This window comes from Lathyrus oleraceus, chromosome 2, assembly GCF_024323335.1.
Source record: "Lathyrus oleraceus cultivar Zhongwan6 chromosome 2, CAAS_Psat_ZW6_1.0, whole genome shotgun sequence".
Taxonomy (NCBI): domain Eukaryota; kingdom Viridiplantae; phylum Streptophyta; class Magnoliopsida; order Fabales; family Fabaceae; genus Lathyrus; species Lathyrus oleraceus.
Genome location: NC_066580.1, coordinates 307,798,658 through 307,815,314, shown reverse-complemented (window position 1 = coordinate 307,815,314; position 16,657 = coordinate 307,798,658). Strand labels below are relative to the sequence as shown.

Sequence of the window (16,657 nt, the reverse complement as noted above, 5' to 3'; positions counted from 1 at the left end):
TGTATCAAATGAAATATTCCTTGATCAACTCAGAGCAAAGCATCAGACACAAGATCAAAATAACAATTAAGTACACAGACAGAGTAGCAGATGAACTCAAATAAAACCCAGGGCTTGTATCAGATGAAAGCTCAGTACACAATAGCTTGGTCTAAAAAATGTTTGCATTGGCCAAGTCCTTTTTGCATAGGGAATGTTTCCTAATCCTAAGTCCAAGAATTCAGATCAAGATCAACAGTCCACCAGATGTTTTTTAGGGTTTTTTGTTGTTATTAGATGTTTAAGGTCCTAAGACCACAAAAAAAAGCCAAAATACACAACAATATATACAATCACAAGTTATGGCTCAAATGAGCAAAGTGAAAATGACATAAACATAAACAAGTCAAATGATATGTAAATGACAATGAATGATAAATGACTAAAATTTAAAGTGCATAAAGTAAATGACTTGAAAGTAAAGCATTATTAATAAGAATTATTCAAATGTTATTTATGAGTTAGTCAAGTGTTAGTGGTGATTTTTAATTGATTAAGTCATTCTTTGGAGAACACTCAACCATTCTTTCAAAAGTATGAATCCTAAAACTAAGACATCTTTCATGAGAAAGGCTCCAACTTGGATAATTCAACAAGTATGCCACTAGCTCTCATTAAAGTAAAAAAGGTCAAGTCTCCACACAATACCATGAAGAATGGGAGACTTACAATCTCACTTACTAGAATGATATGCCTTTAGGGTCAAATTTATCTCTATGTTAAGCAATCGTAATTGGACTTATGTAGAAGTCACAAGTATCTGAGGTCGGGCAATAAAAATTTAGGTGTTAATGCATGTTAGAGATTTGGTATGAAGAGCCAAACTCCTAAAACATACCACACACTAAAAGAAAAGATCAAGAGGGAGGGACATATCTCAATCATACTTGTATTGGTTCATCTGACACAAGGTCATTGATGAACCAATTAGCCTTAAGACATTAGAGATTTCATTGGTCAAATGAGGGAATGGGAAAGAATATGGATGAAGATAAAGAGGGAGGGGAAGATAGAAACACAAATTGACTATGGGAGGACTTTCATCAAATTAAAACCATTCATTCATTTTGGGAGATGAAATGTACATTTCACCAATCCCCTAAATCCAATGGTTTTGATCCAACAAAAGTCAAATCAACCTTGACCAAGGCCCAAACAGAAAGTCAAACATCACAAGACCATAAAAATGGCTCAACAAATTTTTTAAGCATTTAATCAATTAAAAGTGAACTAAAATACATTTTAATTTGGTCAAAAAATAAGATGCCTTTAAAACACCAAATCAATGGCCAAGGGATTTATCATAGGTCAAAGAAGGTCAAAGGACCTTAGACATAAAATTTCACTATTTTTCAAAATTCAGAAGTATTTTTAAATAATTAAAAATATGCATAAAAACATTTAATTCATGAAATATATCAAAATTAATCCAAAAATAATTTTAATTCAGAATATGGAAGAGAAAAATATTTAAAGATTTTTGGTGAAAGTCCCATATTTTTTGGATCAAAAATGAAATTAATATGAATTAAACAAAATAAAAAGATTAAATGAAAATTCAGAAAATAAAAAGAAATTAGAAAAAAGCAAGGGCCATCAGATCTTCGTCATTAATTGAGGTGGCAGATCTATTGGCCTAGCGCGCGTTCCATGGTGCATTACAATCAACACGTGGCATAAGTGGTATTCAAAGGAAATGACTCAAATTAAAACATTCAAACATGATCAGATGGCTAGGAGGTGTGTCAATACACCACTAGAGCTACGGCTCCGGTCATCTTCTCCGGTGACCTCCATCGGACTGGTCCAACTTCATCTCAATGAAAAATTAAAAACAAGGACACTATTTCAAAGAGAAAATGCCCAGGATCTCAAATCTGACCTCAATTTTCTCCAATTCCAAGTATATCAAAAGATACAGGGATTTGAATTTTGAGGATCATGAACTGAGTTGCTTTGATTTGACCTCAAAGCAACTCAATCTTGTTGCCTACATTGGTAGGACTTCAGCCATCCAAAAATCAAAGAGAATGGTGAAGAATTGAGAGATAATCAAAGAGATGAAGTTTATGAAAATTCACCTTCGAGGGAGCTTGAATCTTGCTTGATCTTGCTTCTAATTGGCATTGGCTTGACTTCAGAAGCTTGTAAGAGTTGAATTGGATCAGGGAAAGGTTTGGATTCTTGGAGTTTCAACTTCCAAACTGAAGTGAAATTGAAACTCGATTTTCAATTGAAAAGCTTCAAGTTTGTCCTCTAATGGTGAGGGTTAGGATTGCAGGTTCAACGCTTGGGCAAGGTGTCTCCAAATTATAAGCATGAGGGGTCTTATTTATAGGCTATGCAATTGCTTTTCACACACTTCATTCAAAATGAAAAAAATAGAAATCTCCCTTGCATGGATGCATGGGCGTGTGATAGGCCCACCCAATGATGCCAAATGATCCATAATTCTGTGTTATTCAACCTGAAATGATGTCACATTACCATGGATAAAGGAAATGAATGTTAACCATGAATCTTACCAAATGGAACCTTGTGAAGAGCACATGCGCAAGTCCCTCAATTATAGACCAAATGAGATGATCTTGGACTTTTTAGAAAGGTGAGATCAAGGGGAACAACTTTCATGTTGAATACATTTCTATTTGAATCTTAGATCAGGATGAATTTTGAGGTGGAAGTTTGGAAAATCAAACATAAATGAAAATTTTCTATGTACCAAGCCAAATGTTCACTTCTTCCACCTTGAATAACTTTTGCCATGGGCTTCAAATGGAAAAATCTCCTTCATAAACGTTTTAGATCTTTCAAACCTCGTAAATTTGGTCACAAATTTAACCTCATTTGGATTTTGCATGAAGGAGTTATGCATTTTAGAATTTGAGGAAAATCTCTTGTTCAATGGAAATGACCCAAAGTGACTTCTAATGTGTTCCTCTTAGAACATGCATTTTAAAGTTGAATTTGAATTTATTCAAAGAATAAAAGTTGGAGAGGACATCTTAAATATTATCATGAAACTTTAATGGCTTTCATATCATAAAATTTGAGCAAGTTATGGTCCTTGGAAGTTGACCTCCTAACTAGGGTTCAAACAAAATGACCTATAATCATTTACCATAAAAAATGACTTCCCAAGAAAAACTAGATCTTGACCTTAATATGAAAGTTGTTTGGAATGTCATAAGGAGTAAATTTACACTTGTAATCATTTTCATATGACAAAATTTGTAGGAGACAGGGTCTAGGGAACCCCAGTTTTGACTAGTTGACTTTCTCTAGTCAACCACCATGAACCAACTTGCAAACTTGAAGTTGTCTTGATATTTGGGACTAATGGAGGATAATATATGTATAGGATGATGTAATATGAAGTATCCCTTGAAATATTTGATCAAATAATGACGAAACTTGCTGAGGAAGTCACACAAGATACCTCAGATGAATTAGGGCTTCCAAGGCAAACAAGCTTCAAATTCTTGATGAATTCTTAATCAAAATGATAAATGGAGATCATGGGGATCCATATATGATGTCTAGAGTCAATGTGTACCATCTCTTGATTAATACCCTTGTATTGAGGGTCTCAAACCCTAGATATGAGCTTGATGAGGCATAGGTGAACACACACACTACTTACAAAAGAAGTAAACTATACATTGACATATTCTTTTGGTATTTGGGTTGGTAAACAAAGAAAAAACAAAGTATGATATAATCAAATGTGCTTGATGATCTCTCCCAATGCAAACCCAATGATAAAATGGGTAAGGAGGATGTCAGGGTGTGATCCCAAAGTCAATGCATATGATGAAATAACATGAGGGATCTTAGGGTCAAAATTGGGGTCTTACAACATGTGTCAACCTATAGCAGAATTTTTTTTCTATAGGTTGGCCTATAGACGTATTTGTTGACCTATGCTGTAACTTTTCACAAAAAAGTATTTTTCATGCATTTTTTATGCATGAGAACTTTTCCAAGTTGTTCCCAAATAATTTTATGCATCCTAATTCAAAGATGCACATAGAGAATCAGAGGATATCTTCAAATATACATTAACACTAAAATATCCTAGTTTTGACATCATGCAAAATACATCTAACAGAAGTTGCACTCACATACTCCCCCTATTTGAGGATGGAAAAACTTGAGACGATGCATTTCTTGTTTTCAATGAAAGGCTCCCCCTGAATATATGCATCCTAATTTCATCTTGCTTCTCCCCCTTTGACAACATCAAAAAGAAACAAAGTAATCCATGAAAAGTATCTTAAATCAAGCATAAACTAATATAACACACATGGGCGGTTTGCAAAGATAAGACCATCAATATGATAACACTCACATAGAATTATTTGCATATTTAAGAAGAGTGTCTTAACATAAATACAAGCATATAAAGAAAAAATAGACATAAGTTCCATAACTTATACCAAATAACATAACACAAACATGAAAGATGAAAGATACAATTAAATAAAAAACTCTTGAGTTGTTACAAAATCGACACGATTACGTGAAATATACCTTTGGTGCTCCCAAAATTCTGCACATGCATGTGCTCTAGCAAGGTGATATATAGATTTACGACCATACAAACCAAAACAAACATCTTATCATAACAATGACACACAACAAGAATTTTGCTAACATTATAACATGTTCAACCATATTTCATATAAGAATAGATAATAGCCAATGCACCAAAAGCATATTTCAGGCATATGGAGATAATAGCATAAAGTCACTATAAGCATATAATTGACATAAATCAATAGAGATTTTTGTAAGTGAACATTCATGACCTATTTCATACATCAAGAATATCAATTGTATGGAACACAAGCAACATGCAAAAGTAAAAGCTTACTTACAACAAGGGAGAAAGAGGAAAATGGAACAATATTACCTTTCTTATGAATTGATGAAGAATGCACTTTGAAGTGATTGAACTTCCAAGTAAAGTTAGAGCAAAAAAAATATAACGTGCATGCAATAAATCATACTTAGGCAAGATTTGAGATATCGGATATCCCCAATTCCCTTCGAACATTGAAAAAAGGTTCAGTCGCAAGAGGTTTTATAAAGATATCCACAAGTTGATTTTTACTATCAACATGCTCAAATACGACGTTTCCTTTCTCAACTTGGTCATGTAGGAAATGGTGACAGATCTTAATATGATTAGCGAGAGTGTAGCACCAGATTTTTTGTTAGATTAATAGCACTAATGTTATTGCACATAATAGGAATACATTGTAGTTTAATATAAAAATCAAGTAGTTGTTGTTTGAGCCATAAAATTTAAGCACAACAATTATTGTCCGCTATGTATTTCGCCTTGGCAGTTGACAAAGCAACATAAACTTGTTTCTTGCTATGCCAACTTACTAAGGAATTTGAAAACATGTGACAAGTTCCACTTGTAATCTTCTAATCCGATTTACAACCGGAAAAATAGGAATCGGTATACCCAACCAAATTACAATCGCCTCCCTTAGAATACCAAGTCCTATACTTAGAAGTACCATGAAGATACCTAAGAATACATTTTATAGCTTTTAAATGAGATTCGTTAGGAGCCGATTGATAACGAGCACATATACACACACTAAACATAACGTACGACCTAGATGCAGTGAGATATAGAAAAGAACCGATCATGCCTCTATACTTCTTGACATCTACATCCTTAACATTTTCATTCCTTTCCAAGATTCCATTTGTAGGCATCGGAGTGTCAATCGAATTTGCATCTTCCATACCAAATCTATTTAGTAAGTCATTGCAATATTTAGTATTACACGCAAAGGTTCCTTCATTAGTTTGCTTGATTTAAAGTTCAAGGAAGTAATTCAACTCCCCCATGAGAAAACTCCTTAACAAGTTGCATATTAGTGGATCCAAAAATAATATCATCAACATAAACTTGAATTAAAAGAGTATGCTTTCCTTGATGCTTAATGAAAAGTGTAGTATCTACCTTTCCCCTAGAGTACCCTTGATAAATCCAAAACTTACTAAGTCGCTCATACCAAGCCCTAGGTATTAGACTCCCTTTTAACAAATTTATGCTTCTTATATGAATGGTTTAAAGACCTTTCATACTTTAATGAATCAATATAATATGAAATATTTGGTTGTAAGGCTTTGTCTAATTTGACTTGAAGAGCACTTATTTCTTTTTGCCAATCATGACAAGATTCATAACTAAACCTGGAAGGTTTTTCATCCTCATTCTTGTCACTTTGAACATCTATCATAGATCTCTTAATAGCTTCCAACTTCCTTTTGGATTCTAACACTTTTGCTTCTAAGTGTAAAAATACTTTTTCATGTGAAGCTAATTTGTTAAAGGCATTTAAGGCCTCTCTATCTTCAAAATCTTTTTGTAATTGAAGATAAGATAAGTCATTAATAGTTTCAAGCTTAGAAAGACTTACATGTTTCTTCTTATTTCTATTTTCCATAAGGAATACTCAAGCCAATTCCACACTTAAATTAGAGCTTTCATCACTTGAGGAATCACTTGCGCTCTCCTAGGCAACATATGCTCTTCTAGACTTGCTAGATCTCTTGTGATGGCCTTTATCTTTTATATTTCTTAATATTAAGACATTACGATCTATAGTGACCAAATTCTCCCCAATTATAGCAAGAACTTCTAAGTTTACCTTTCTTGTTCTCATCTTTCCTTGAGGATTTTGCTACCATTTTAAACTTGGTTAAGTTCTTATCGGAGTGCTTGACGTCGTTCTTCCTTGTGTGCCTTTGGTATCTTTTTACAAACAATCTCATGTCCTCATCATAGGAGTTATTGTCATTCCTTATTTCATAATCACTTTGCTCAATATATGAGGGCTTTAAGCTTGAATTATTTAGAGAAATAGACTTGTTCTCTTCAACCTTGTCTTTTCCTTTCTCCTTCTTTACCATCTTCTCATGATCTTTTTCGTGTTTATATAAGCAAGAGAGTTCTTGCTCATGTTCTTCCAATTTTCAAAACAAAGCAGTGAGATCAAGTATTTTAAGATCATTAGCATATTTGATTACTGTGACCTTGGGTTTCCATTATATATTAAGAGATCTCAAAACCTTATTAGTGATAATATCATTGGAAATAGGTTTACATAGAGAATTCAATCGGTTAATAAGATGTGTAAACCTCTTTTGTATTTCGGAAATGGTTTCACCATGCTTCATATGAAAGAGTTTAAACTCTTGATTCAATTTCTTGATCTTAGCTTGTTTGACTTTGTTTGTTCCCACATGGGTAACTTCTAACACGTCCCACATAGCCTTGGCAGATTCACAATGGGAAACACGATAAAATTCATCAACACCGAGTGCAGATATGAGAATGTTTTGTGCTTTCCAATCGTGAGACCACAATTTCTTATCATTATCATTCCATTGATTTTCTGGTTCTGGTACGAGGACGCCTTCACCATTGGTCATAGTGATTTCATGAGGACCATTGATGATGACGTCCCATACACCCTTATCAACCGAGTTTATATGGATACACATACAAGCTTTCCAATAGCCATAATTTTCACCGGTGAAAATTTGTTCTCTATTGTACCCCCCTTTAGGTTTTCTAGCCATTCCCTAATAACCAAATCTTAAGCACGGAATTAACTAGTGCTCATGATACCACTTGTTAGACGATAAACCTAGATCTAGAGGGGGTGAATAGATCCCAAGTTAAAAACTTGACCAAAAATAGTTTGAAAAATATATGGTGCAGAAGAAAGTTACAAAAATCTAGGATCAAAAAATCATCTAACCAAACCCGCTATCAAAAAGCTCAGATATGCGTATAAAAGGAAACTGTATGATAATGATCCACAAATCGACCAACAACAACTAATCATAACTAGTTGAATGCAAAGTTATACAGATAACTCTATCTCCAATGATAATTCACACAAAAATACAAGCGAGGAAATTTGTCGAACACTTAGTGTGCGATCAATAATGTTTGGAATTCTGTGTGGTTCTGTTGTTCTAGAAATCCAATCACAACCAAATGGTTTGTGATCTACACAACAACACCAATTTCAAAATGTGTTCAAAATTATGATCCAAACTGTATTAATCAAACGACCAATGCAATATATATATATATATATATATATATATATATATATATATATATATATATATATATATATATATATATATATATATATATATATATATATATATATATATATATATATATATAGAGAGAGAGAGAGAGAGAGAGAGAGAGAGAGAGAGAGAGAGAGAAAGAGAATTTACAAGATTTTGTTTAGGCAGATCCCTAATCGACATCGCTATTGGTACGTCTGCGCTCAATTCGAATTCGAATTGAGATATTATATTATATCTTAGTTTGCAAATGTGAAAATACAAGAGATGAAGAATTTTAACCCTACAAACCCTAGGTTTGATGTTGAGTCTACCACCTCCAAGAACCTTGATCAAAGATTGATCAAGTAACCAACAATGTCGCTTCTATTCATCATCTTCACGCTACTTCTTTGAACGAAACCCCTTCATCTTCAAAGCTTTGACTAGGGTGAATTGATTCGAAGCATACACTTGTTGAAACATAAGATTTTCTAATGCGATTCACTGTCTCACGTTATTCCCTTGCAAGGTGCCCCCTTGTCCTAAGGATTTCACTCGATCGGATCTAGATTGTGCAATCTTGTCCAAAACCTTCAAACCCTAACGAACTTGAAGGAAAAGCCAACCTTGGTTTTCTGATTTGAAATGCTCAAAGTTCTCAACCCAATATCAACGGTACAAATAACCTATTTGGACATTATCAACCCTAATCTAGATGGCACCAAATCAAAAAATTATTATCTGTAGTTTGACTGTGTAGTTTGATTGTGTGTATGCATTGAATAGAGGTTGAACATGATGAGAATGCTTTAAAATCCCGATTTGTATAGGTTTTACTCACTAGAAAACTTACTAGACAATGATGCATGTATGAAGTATTTATATGCATGCTCGTTTGGAGACAAAATGAATGCACAGGACTTGGAAAATTTATGAATTTTTGAAACATTTTGTTGTATAGATTGACATATGAAAGTCATGTGCCGACCTATGTATACCATACACGCCTATTTGTCAACCTGAAGAGGAGACACATGAGCAAAAACCTATAAGCTTCAATAGTACAACATCGGTGTCGACCTTTGGAACCTACAGGCTTCAATACCTACAAGCTTCAATGCTGCAACATGGGTGTCTTCAAACAAGTTCAATCAGTCACCAAAACATTTGTCTTATCCTCTTATTCAACAAACCCCAATCCATCTTCTCCAAAACCTATTTTCTAATCCAAATCGAAGTTACAAAAGGAAAAAATCCTAGAACAATAAACTCAATTTAAACGGTGAAAGTGAGTCAATTCGAGTCCAAACCCTGGGGTTTTAGCTCCCAAAGGAAACCTCTACATTATGGTGATGAAATTTAAGCAAGAAGATGCAAGCTACCTAACCTTCGAGACGGAGACGTGTCTCGGTGACTGTTGCAGTGACAAAGATGGTGATGAAGTTTGAAGAATCAAGAACACTAGAGGATATCCAAGTAAGATTCTAAACTCTTATATTTTATGCTTTGATTTTCTCTTCTTCTTCTTCCTCGTAGCCTATAGGTTGATATGGAAGTTTCTTGCGCGCGAGTGAGTGAATCTCCAATGGAAACCTTGATTCAGAGAGTGGTGTGGGATTGGATGAGAATGAGAGAGTTGATAAGAGGCTTAGCTCAACTATTAGAGCTTCCAATATTTAAGCTCTACAATTATTACGATATGAGCGTGTGGTGAGGGTGAGATGGGAGAGGTTGAAGACGAGTTCAGAGAGAGGGAAAGTGAATGATGTGATTTTAAATGAGTGTGATTGTGAATTATGATCTTCCCTTCATTTGCAGTAAGCTTATGATTCTATAGGGAAATCAATCTAACTGATTCAGGCAGAAATTTGGGCAAGTTGGTTACACGTTTGGGTAGGTTAACAGAGTTAGAAAATCCAGTTGAAGGTTGGTTAGAGGTGTATTAACAAGACTATGTCATTCTCCTATCATAAGTGCACTCGAGTTCGGGTATAAAACTCATGTCACAAGAAATCACCAAGCATACAAGCAATTGATATATCAAGCAATTCATACATTATAAACAATACATTCATCCCAAATTCGCACAAAAAATATGCCACAAATAAATATAAACATACAACACATACCAGCAAAAAAGTAGGCTAAACCCACGGAGCTAATGGATTCCCCAACAGAGTCGCCACTTTTCTGTAGTGGGGTTTTAGTTACCTTTAGGTTTATTGACTAAACCAAAAGTCAACATACAATTCGAGTCGCCACCGCACTTTTATTTGTCCAAAGGAAAGGCTAAAAAGTGAACAAAAGCCAAGTAAGAAGTTTTTCACATCAAAAACTAATAAAAATGTCAGAGATCTAGGTAAGGGGGTTGGTTATGAAATGGGAAGGTTTTACGCACCCAAAACATCCTTAGTACTCTAAGGGAACCTCTTTTGGCAAATATGTGTTGTAGGTTGGTATTTGTGAAAAGATTTGTGCAAAAAGATTGGAGGGATGAGAAGAGAATAGATTATATTTACAAATTTATTGTTTGAATGTATGAACTTATTGCCTACGTACCATCACAAAGGAGGATCAAAACCTCCTAGTTCGGGGTAAAAATTTCAAAGATTGGTGAATTGATTTTAATCAAAAGCCTTAAGGTCTTTTGTTATAAAAGGGAGAAAACTCAACCTAAACCAACAATCCACCATGTGAGGAAGGCTTCAACATGCTAGTGAGGGGTTAACCCTATAATAAGCATGGAAGGCTTATAATCCAACACTAAGGATGAGGTGAGATTTACATCAACCACTATGATAACTCAAATCTATGACTAATGTTTATGAAAATGTTTTAACAAGGTGGCCATTGGAACCACAAAAACAACTTGAAATGAGTTATATTTACAAGTTAGACTTATTTACAAAATGAAGTCAAAGTTTGGATTAAAGTTTATTCACAATGAGTATTTATGTAAATAGTTTTGAAAAGTCAAAGGCTTAAGGCCTAGGTTTCTAATTTGAAACAAAGTCAAAGTTTTTAAAATGATTTTTGGCTTGGTAAGAGTGGGGAGAAGAAGAGAAGGGCTATTCCTAAAGCATACAAAGATAAGAGGGGAAAGAAAAACCCTTGGAGTTCCTTTTCTTGAAGTCGTATAGAGATGACTCAAGATGCTCCTTTCCTTTGGACTTAGCACACAAACGTGCAATCAAACAATTTGAATTCAAGCTCCTAGGATCTTCATTTGGCTTGGCTCTTAACTTGGCTACTCATGACTCATGACAATGGTCCTCCTTTCACAATCTTAAGATGGGATCCCAATCACACAAAAGCAAACATCAAAAAGTTCACAACACAATAAGGGGAATGGACAAAGAATAAGTTTGGAGGAGAAGTCCTTTGAGATCAACTTTGAATTTTAGCTCTCTAAAGGCATGAGGCCTAGTTTCTCTTCAACATATTTAGCATTCTAAAGGCATGAAGCCTAGTTGCTCTTGAACTCCTTTAAGCATGGGTAAATCCTAATTCTAAGTCCTTTCTCCTTTTTTGCATTTGGTTCACATCAAAACAAACACAAACAAAACAAGATAGCAATATATTTATATACAATAATGGGCTCAAATGAGCAAAAGAAAAATGACATAAACATAATATATGTGCTCAAGTGAGAAAAGTGAAAATCAATATGAATAATGAGCAAGAAGTAAATGACATTAAAAGTAAATGGCAAGAAATTAAATGCTCAAATTAAAGTTAGTAGTTAGTGAGGTTATGTTAGCTTGTCATAAGACAATGTAGTGCTATGTTAAGCAATCGTAAGTGGACTAATGTAGTAGTCACACCTATCTGAGGCCGGTCAATAAGAATATAGGCGAAGAACACAAGTTAGAGATCATGACTAGTAAGCCAAGCTCCATAAACTTGCCATGTCAAACAAAAAGGGGAAGGGCCTTGTATTGACTTTTAGTTATTTGCTTGACCAAGAAGCAACCTATCTTGGACACAAAACAACTCACTTGATCATGGATCAAGTTGAGTTTGGTTTGGATCAAAGAAGGTTAGGCTTCTCATTTTGTCAAGACCAACTTCAAGACTTTAACTCATTGGCCATTGATGGAAAGAAAGGGATGAAGATGAAAGGGAGAGAAAAAGAAAACAACAATCAAATCCAATTGACCAAATGTGAATAAAATCAACATCAATCAACACCAAACAGAAGAGAAATAAAGATAACAAGTCAAGAAGTAAATGATATTTTTTTGGTATTTTTTGAATTAAAATAAAATGCAAATAAAAAATAAAAAAATAAGGTTGAACCTCAAATTCAATTCAAATCAACTTCAAAAAGTCCAATTAAATTCTCATAGGTTCCCGATAGTCAAACAAGCTTTGACTAATTTTCTCACAAACTTTTAAAATCAGAAAGTAATTAAAAACAATTAAAAATAGCATAATATGAATTAAAATCCCAAATAATCTCAAAACAATCAAGAAATTGAGACTATTTTTCATTGACTTATCATGATCCATAGATGCTATGAAAATATTTTTGGATTTTTCAAAAGTCAGAAAGTTTTTTAAAATGAATTAAAACCATTAAAAATCAAATAATCCATGAAAAATATCAAATGAAGTCATAAAAATAATTAAAAATCATAATATGAAACTAGATTTTTCAAAACATTTTTTGGAATTGGTCTCATATTTTTCCGACTTCAAATGAATTTTCAATGAATTTTTGAAAATAAAAGGAATTATCAGAAAATAAGTGGAAAATAAAAATAAGTGAAAAAGCCACAACGATCAGATGCACATTCATTAATTAACGTGGCATCTGGCACAGTTCAGATTTGAGGGAACACGGTGTACACAAGTCAAGCGCGCCACAACATGAATTAAAATAAGTAATCAAAATGGATGCACACGATTAGATCCTGAAATGGAAATCCAATGGCCAAGGAGCAAGACACGTGGTGATGGTGGCGGAAACCACCGTCTTCTCCGGCGAAGCAACAGAATCCAGCCACATTTGCAGAAAAATAAACTTCAATGAAAATGGAAAATAAGGACATGGAAATGAAGCTCGTGTGATGGAGATCATCACTATACCAATGGATCTTCCTCACTCTTCCTATATTGAGAGAAATGTGAAGGAGACAATCACGGTGTTCAAACTGAAAATTCATGAAATGAAGAATTGAAAGCACCAATGGCTTGCCTCAAGTGTGAGGACTTCAGAAAACCATAGAAACACAAGAATGCTACATTGAATTAAGAGTTCTACATCCAAAAAGTTTGAATGTATACTTCAAATGGATGAACTTCTGGCCATGAATCCTTCAAGATCCTTGCTCCTCTTTGATCCTTGAGTGTAATGGAAGTGATTGGCTAAGGAATTTGGCTTTAAAACTCAGTTAATGATACTGAATTTCAAGCTCGAAAGTAATGAAGAAAAATGAATAATTCCTTTGGTGAGGGTTAGGATTTCAGTGCAACAACATAAGGGATCTCCAAAAGGGTGTTGAATGAAGCTCGTGACACCTCTATTAATAGGTAAATGCATCAGCTGATCATGCTTCTTTCATGTGCATGGCAATTTAAAAATTTGATGCATGGGCATGTGTATGTGTGTGGAAGGCCCAATGGTGATTGCAGAAGTTTGCTGAGCTCACATGAAGAGTATTTGGTCATGCACTTTGGACTGAACAAGCTTGCATATTCAAGTTTCATCATAAAATACCAAAATGCACATAAATGGAAATGAATTCGAAACTCACAAATGGTGAATCCAAAAGAGTAGTGTGAGTAATGGTTGGAAAGCCCTTGAAACAAGCAACAAAATTCATGTTGGGAAAAAAATAATTTGGCATTTGCAAATTGATGAAAACTGGCCTGGAAAATCCAAGTACAAACAATGTTCAAATCACTTTGAAAATTTCACCAAAAGCAAGCTTAATCAAACCCCTATGTTTTCATGATGAAAGCTTCAAATGAAAACCCCTCCAACATAAAAGTTGTATATATTTTCAATATGGTCAATCTAGACTCAAAGTTTGCATAATTTGGATTTTATATGACAAAGTTATGGGCTTTTGAAGTTGGGTACTTTTTCAAATTCAATGAATTAGGTCCAAGGTGACCTATAATGTTTTGCAATATCACATGTATTTCTTTTAGAGTTATGAAATTTTGTCAACCATAAAATTTGAATTAGACATCTCAAGATTTCCAATTCATTTAGTCTCACCTCAAAATCATAAAAATTAAGAAAGTTATGCCCTTAGTAAGTTGACCCAAAATTAGGGTTTCAGTCAAAATGACCTATAATGTTTTGAAATGAATGATGACCCTCCAAGTTTCAAATGGATTTTTGATGAAAATGAAAGTTGTTCATATGGTTCTTAAGAACAATTTATATCTTGGGGTCATCTTCATTTGACAAATACATCAAAAGTTATATCTCATTGGACCTCAGTTTGGTCAGATGACTTGACTGGTCAACTTTTCAAGGACAAAATTCCACTCTTGATGAATAAATGATTGGGGGGCCTCAAATAGGCTCATATATGCATGAAATGATAAATGAAATAACTTCCCTTGATTAAATTTGATCAGAGATTGAGGTTGCTTCATGGGAAAGGCACAATCAAAGCATAGTGAAATTAGGTTTTCCTTAGGAAACAATCCTCAATCCCTTTGGGTTATCTTGATAAAATTGGCACATTGAGATACTTGGGAGACATATATGATGATTAGGAACTCTGTGGACCATTGTCATGCTTTTTCTCATCTTCATCTAGCCATTTCAATGTGTAGCGGTGTATTCGTCGCTATATGATTTATCGATTAAACCATAAGCAAAGCATACAATGAAATTTCGAGTCGCCACCGCACTTTTATTTATCCAAAGGACTGGCTAAAAAGCGAACAAAAGCCTAAGAAGTTTTACACGTAGAAAACTAATAAAAAGATCAGAGAGTCTGGGTAAGGGGTAAATTACGCAATGGGAAGGTGTTAGGCACCCACTACGTCCTAGGTACTCCTAGGGAGCCCTTTTCACACTTGTTGTATAAGATTTGTTATTTGTTATGACATAAGTATTGTGCAAACATGATTGGGATGATGAGAAAAGAATATACAATTTTTATTATTGGGTTTGAACGGATGAACCCGCTGCCTACGTACCTTCCATCAAAGGTAAGGATCAAAACGCCGTAGTTCGGCTAAAAGATTTCCAAAAGTTGGTGGATTCAGTTTTAAAGAATAGCACTGAGGCTTTTCATTATCAATGGGAGAAAACTCGACCAAGACCAACATCCACCATGCGAGGATAGCTTCGACGTACTAGAGGGGTTAGCCCTGTTTTCAGTACGGAAGTCTTATAGTCGACTCACTAAGGATAAGGTGAGGTTTACATCAACCACAATGATAATTGAAACCTATGGCTAATGCATGAAAAGATTAACAATGGACAAAGCCAAAACAAGTGAATGGGTGAAGTTAATTGATTGTGATTGTGAAAGTAGGGTCAAAGTATGATTAAGATTAATTCAAAGAAGTATTATGAAATGGAGTTTGAAAAAATTCAAGGACTTGGGGTCCAGGTTTTTGGTTTGAAAACATGAAGATGTTTGCACAATATCTATGTCAAGTTTGAAAGTAATGTGTGAAAAGGTTTAGGACATAATGGAATGAATGGATGAGGATGGATTGTAAAACTTCTTAGAGGGTTCACCTCTTGAGATCATATAGGAGATGATTCAAGTGTGTCCTTTGGAATAAGCAATGGATAATAACAAACAAACAAGAAAGTCAACAAAAGCGGATATCGGATGCCAATCACTGGGCTTATACCAATCTCCTAAAACAGAACGGGATATCAGAGGCCACTCAATGGACTTATACTAATCTCCTAAAAACAAAATGAAACTTGGATACCGGATGCCAATCTGTCTGGACTTATACCAATATCCAACATATGATCCTAGGAAAGCAAATGCCAACTGGCAGGGACTTACAATTGCATCCTCACATAAACAAACAAAAGCAAAACATGGATGTCAGATGCCAATCTGTCTGGGCTTACTCTAACCTCCACAGTATGGTCCTAGGAATACAAATGCCAACTTGCAGGGACTTACAGTTGTATCCTCACATACAACAAACAAAACAACATGTGATCATAGGAAAGCAAAGGCCAACTTGCAGGGACTTACAATTGCATCCTCACATATAATCAACAAATGCATCAGGCAAAGATAAGATGAGTGGCCAAGGTGATGGTCTTATACTCACTTCCATATCATAGGAGCAATGGCCAATGGATGGTCTTACAATTGTCCTCAATGGGTAAACAGCAATGATAAGTCATAAAGACAAATGAGATGATTATGCATTAATGAGCAATAAATGATGATAAATGCATAGAGCATACAAGCAAACATGTGCATATGAAGCAACAAGCAATCAATGAAGTCATTCAGCACACACTATAACCAAACAAGGAGGCTCA

The 16,657-nt window shown here is 34.5% G+C and overlaps 1 protein-coding gene across 1 annotated transcript; it reads right to left on the bottom strand.

The window, feature by feature from the left end:
• Window positions 1–7,116: 7,116 nt before the first annotated feature.
• Window positions 7,117–7,503, bottom strand: LOC127122993 (uncharacterized). The gene has a single exon (XM_051053262.1). The coding sequence runs from the start codon at window positions 7,501–7,503 to the stop codon at window positions 7,117–7,119; it is 387 nt and encodes a 128-aa protein (XP_050909219.1).
• Window positions 7,504–16,657: the final 9,154 nt, after the last annotated feature.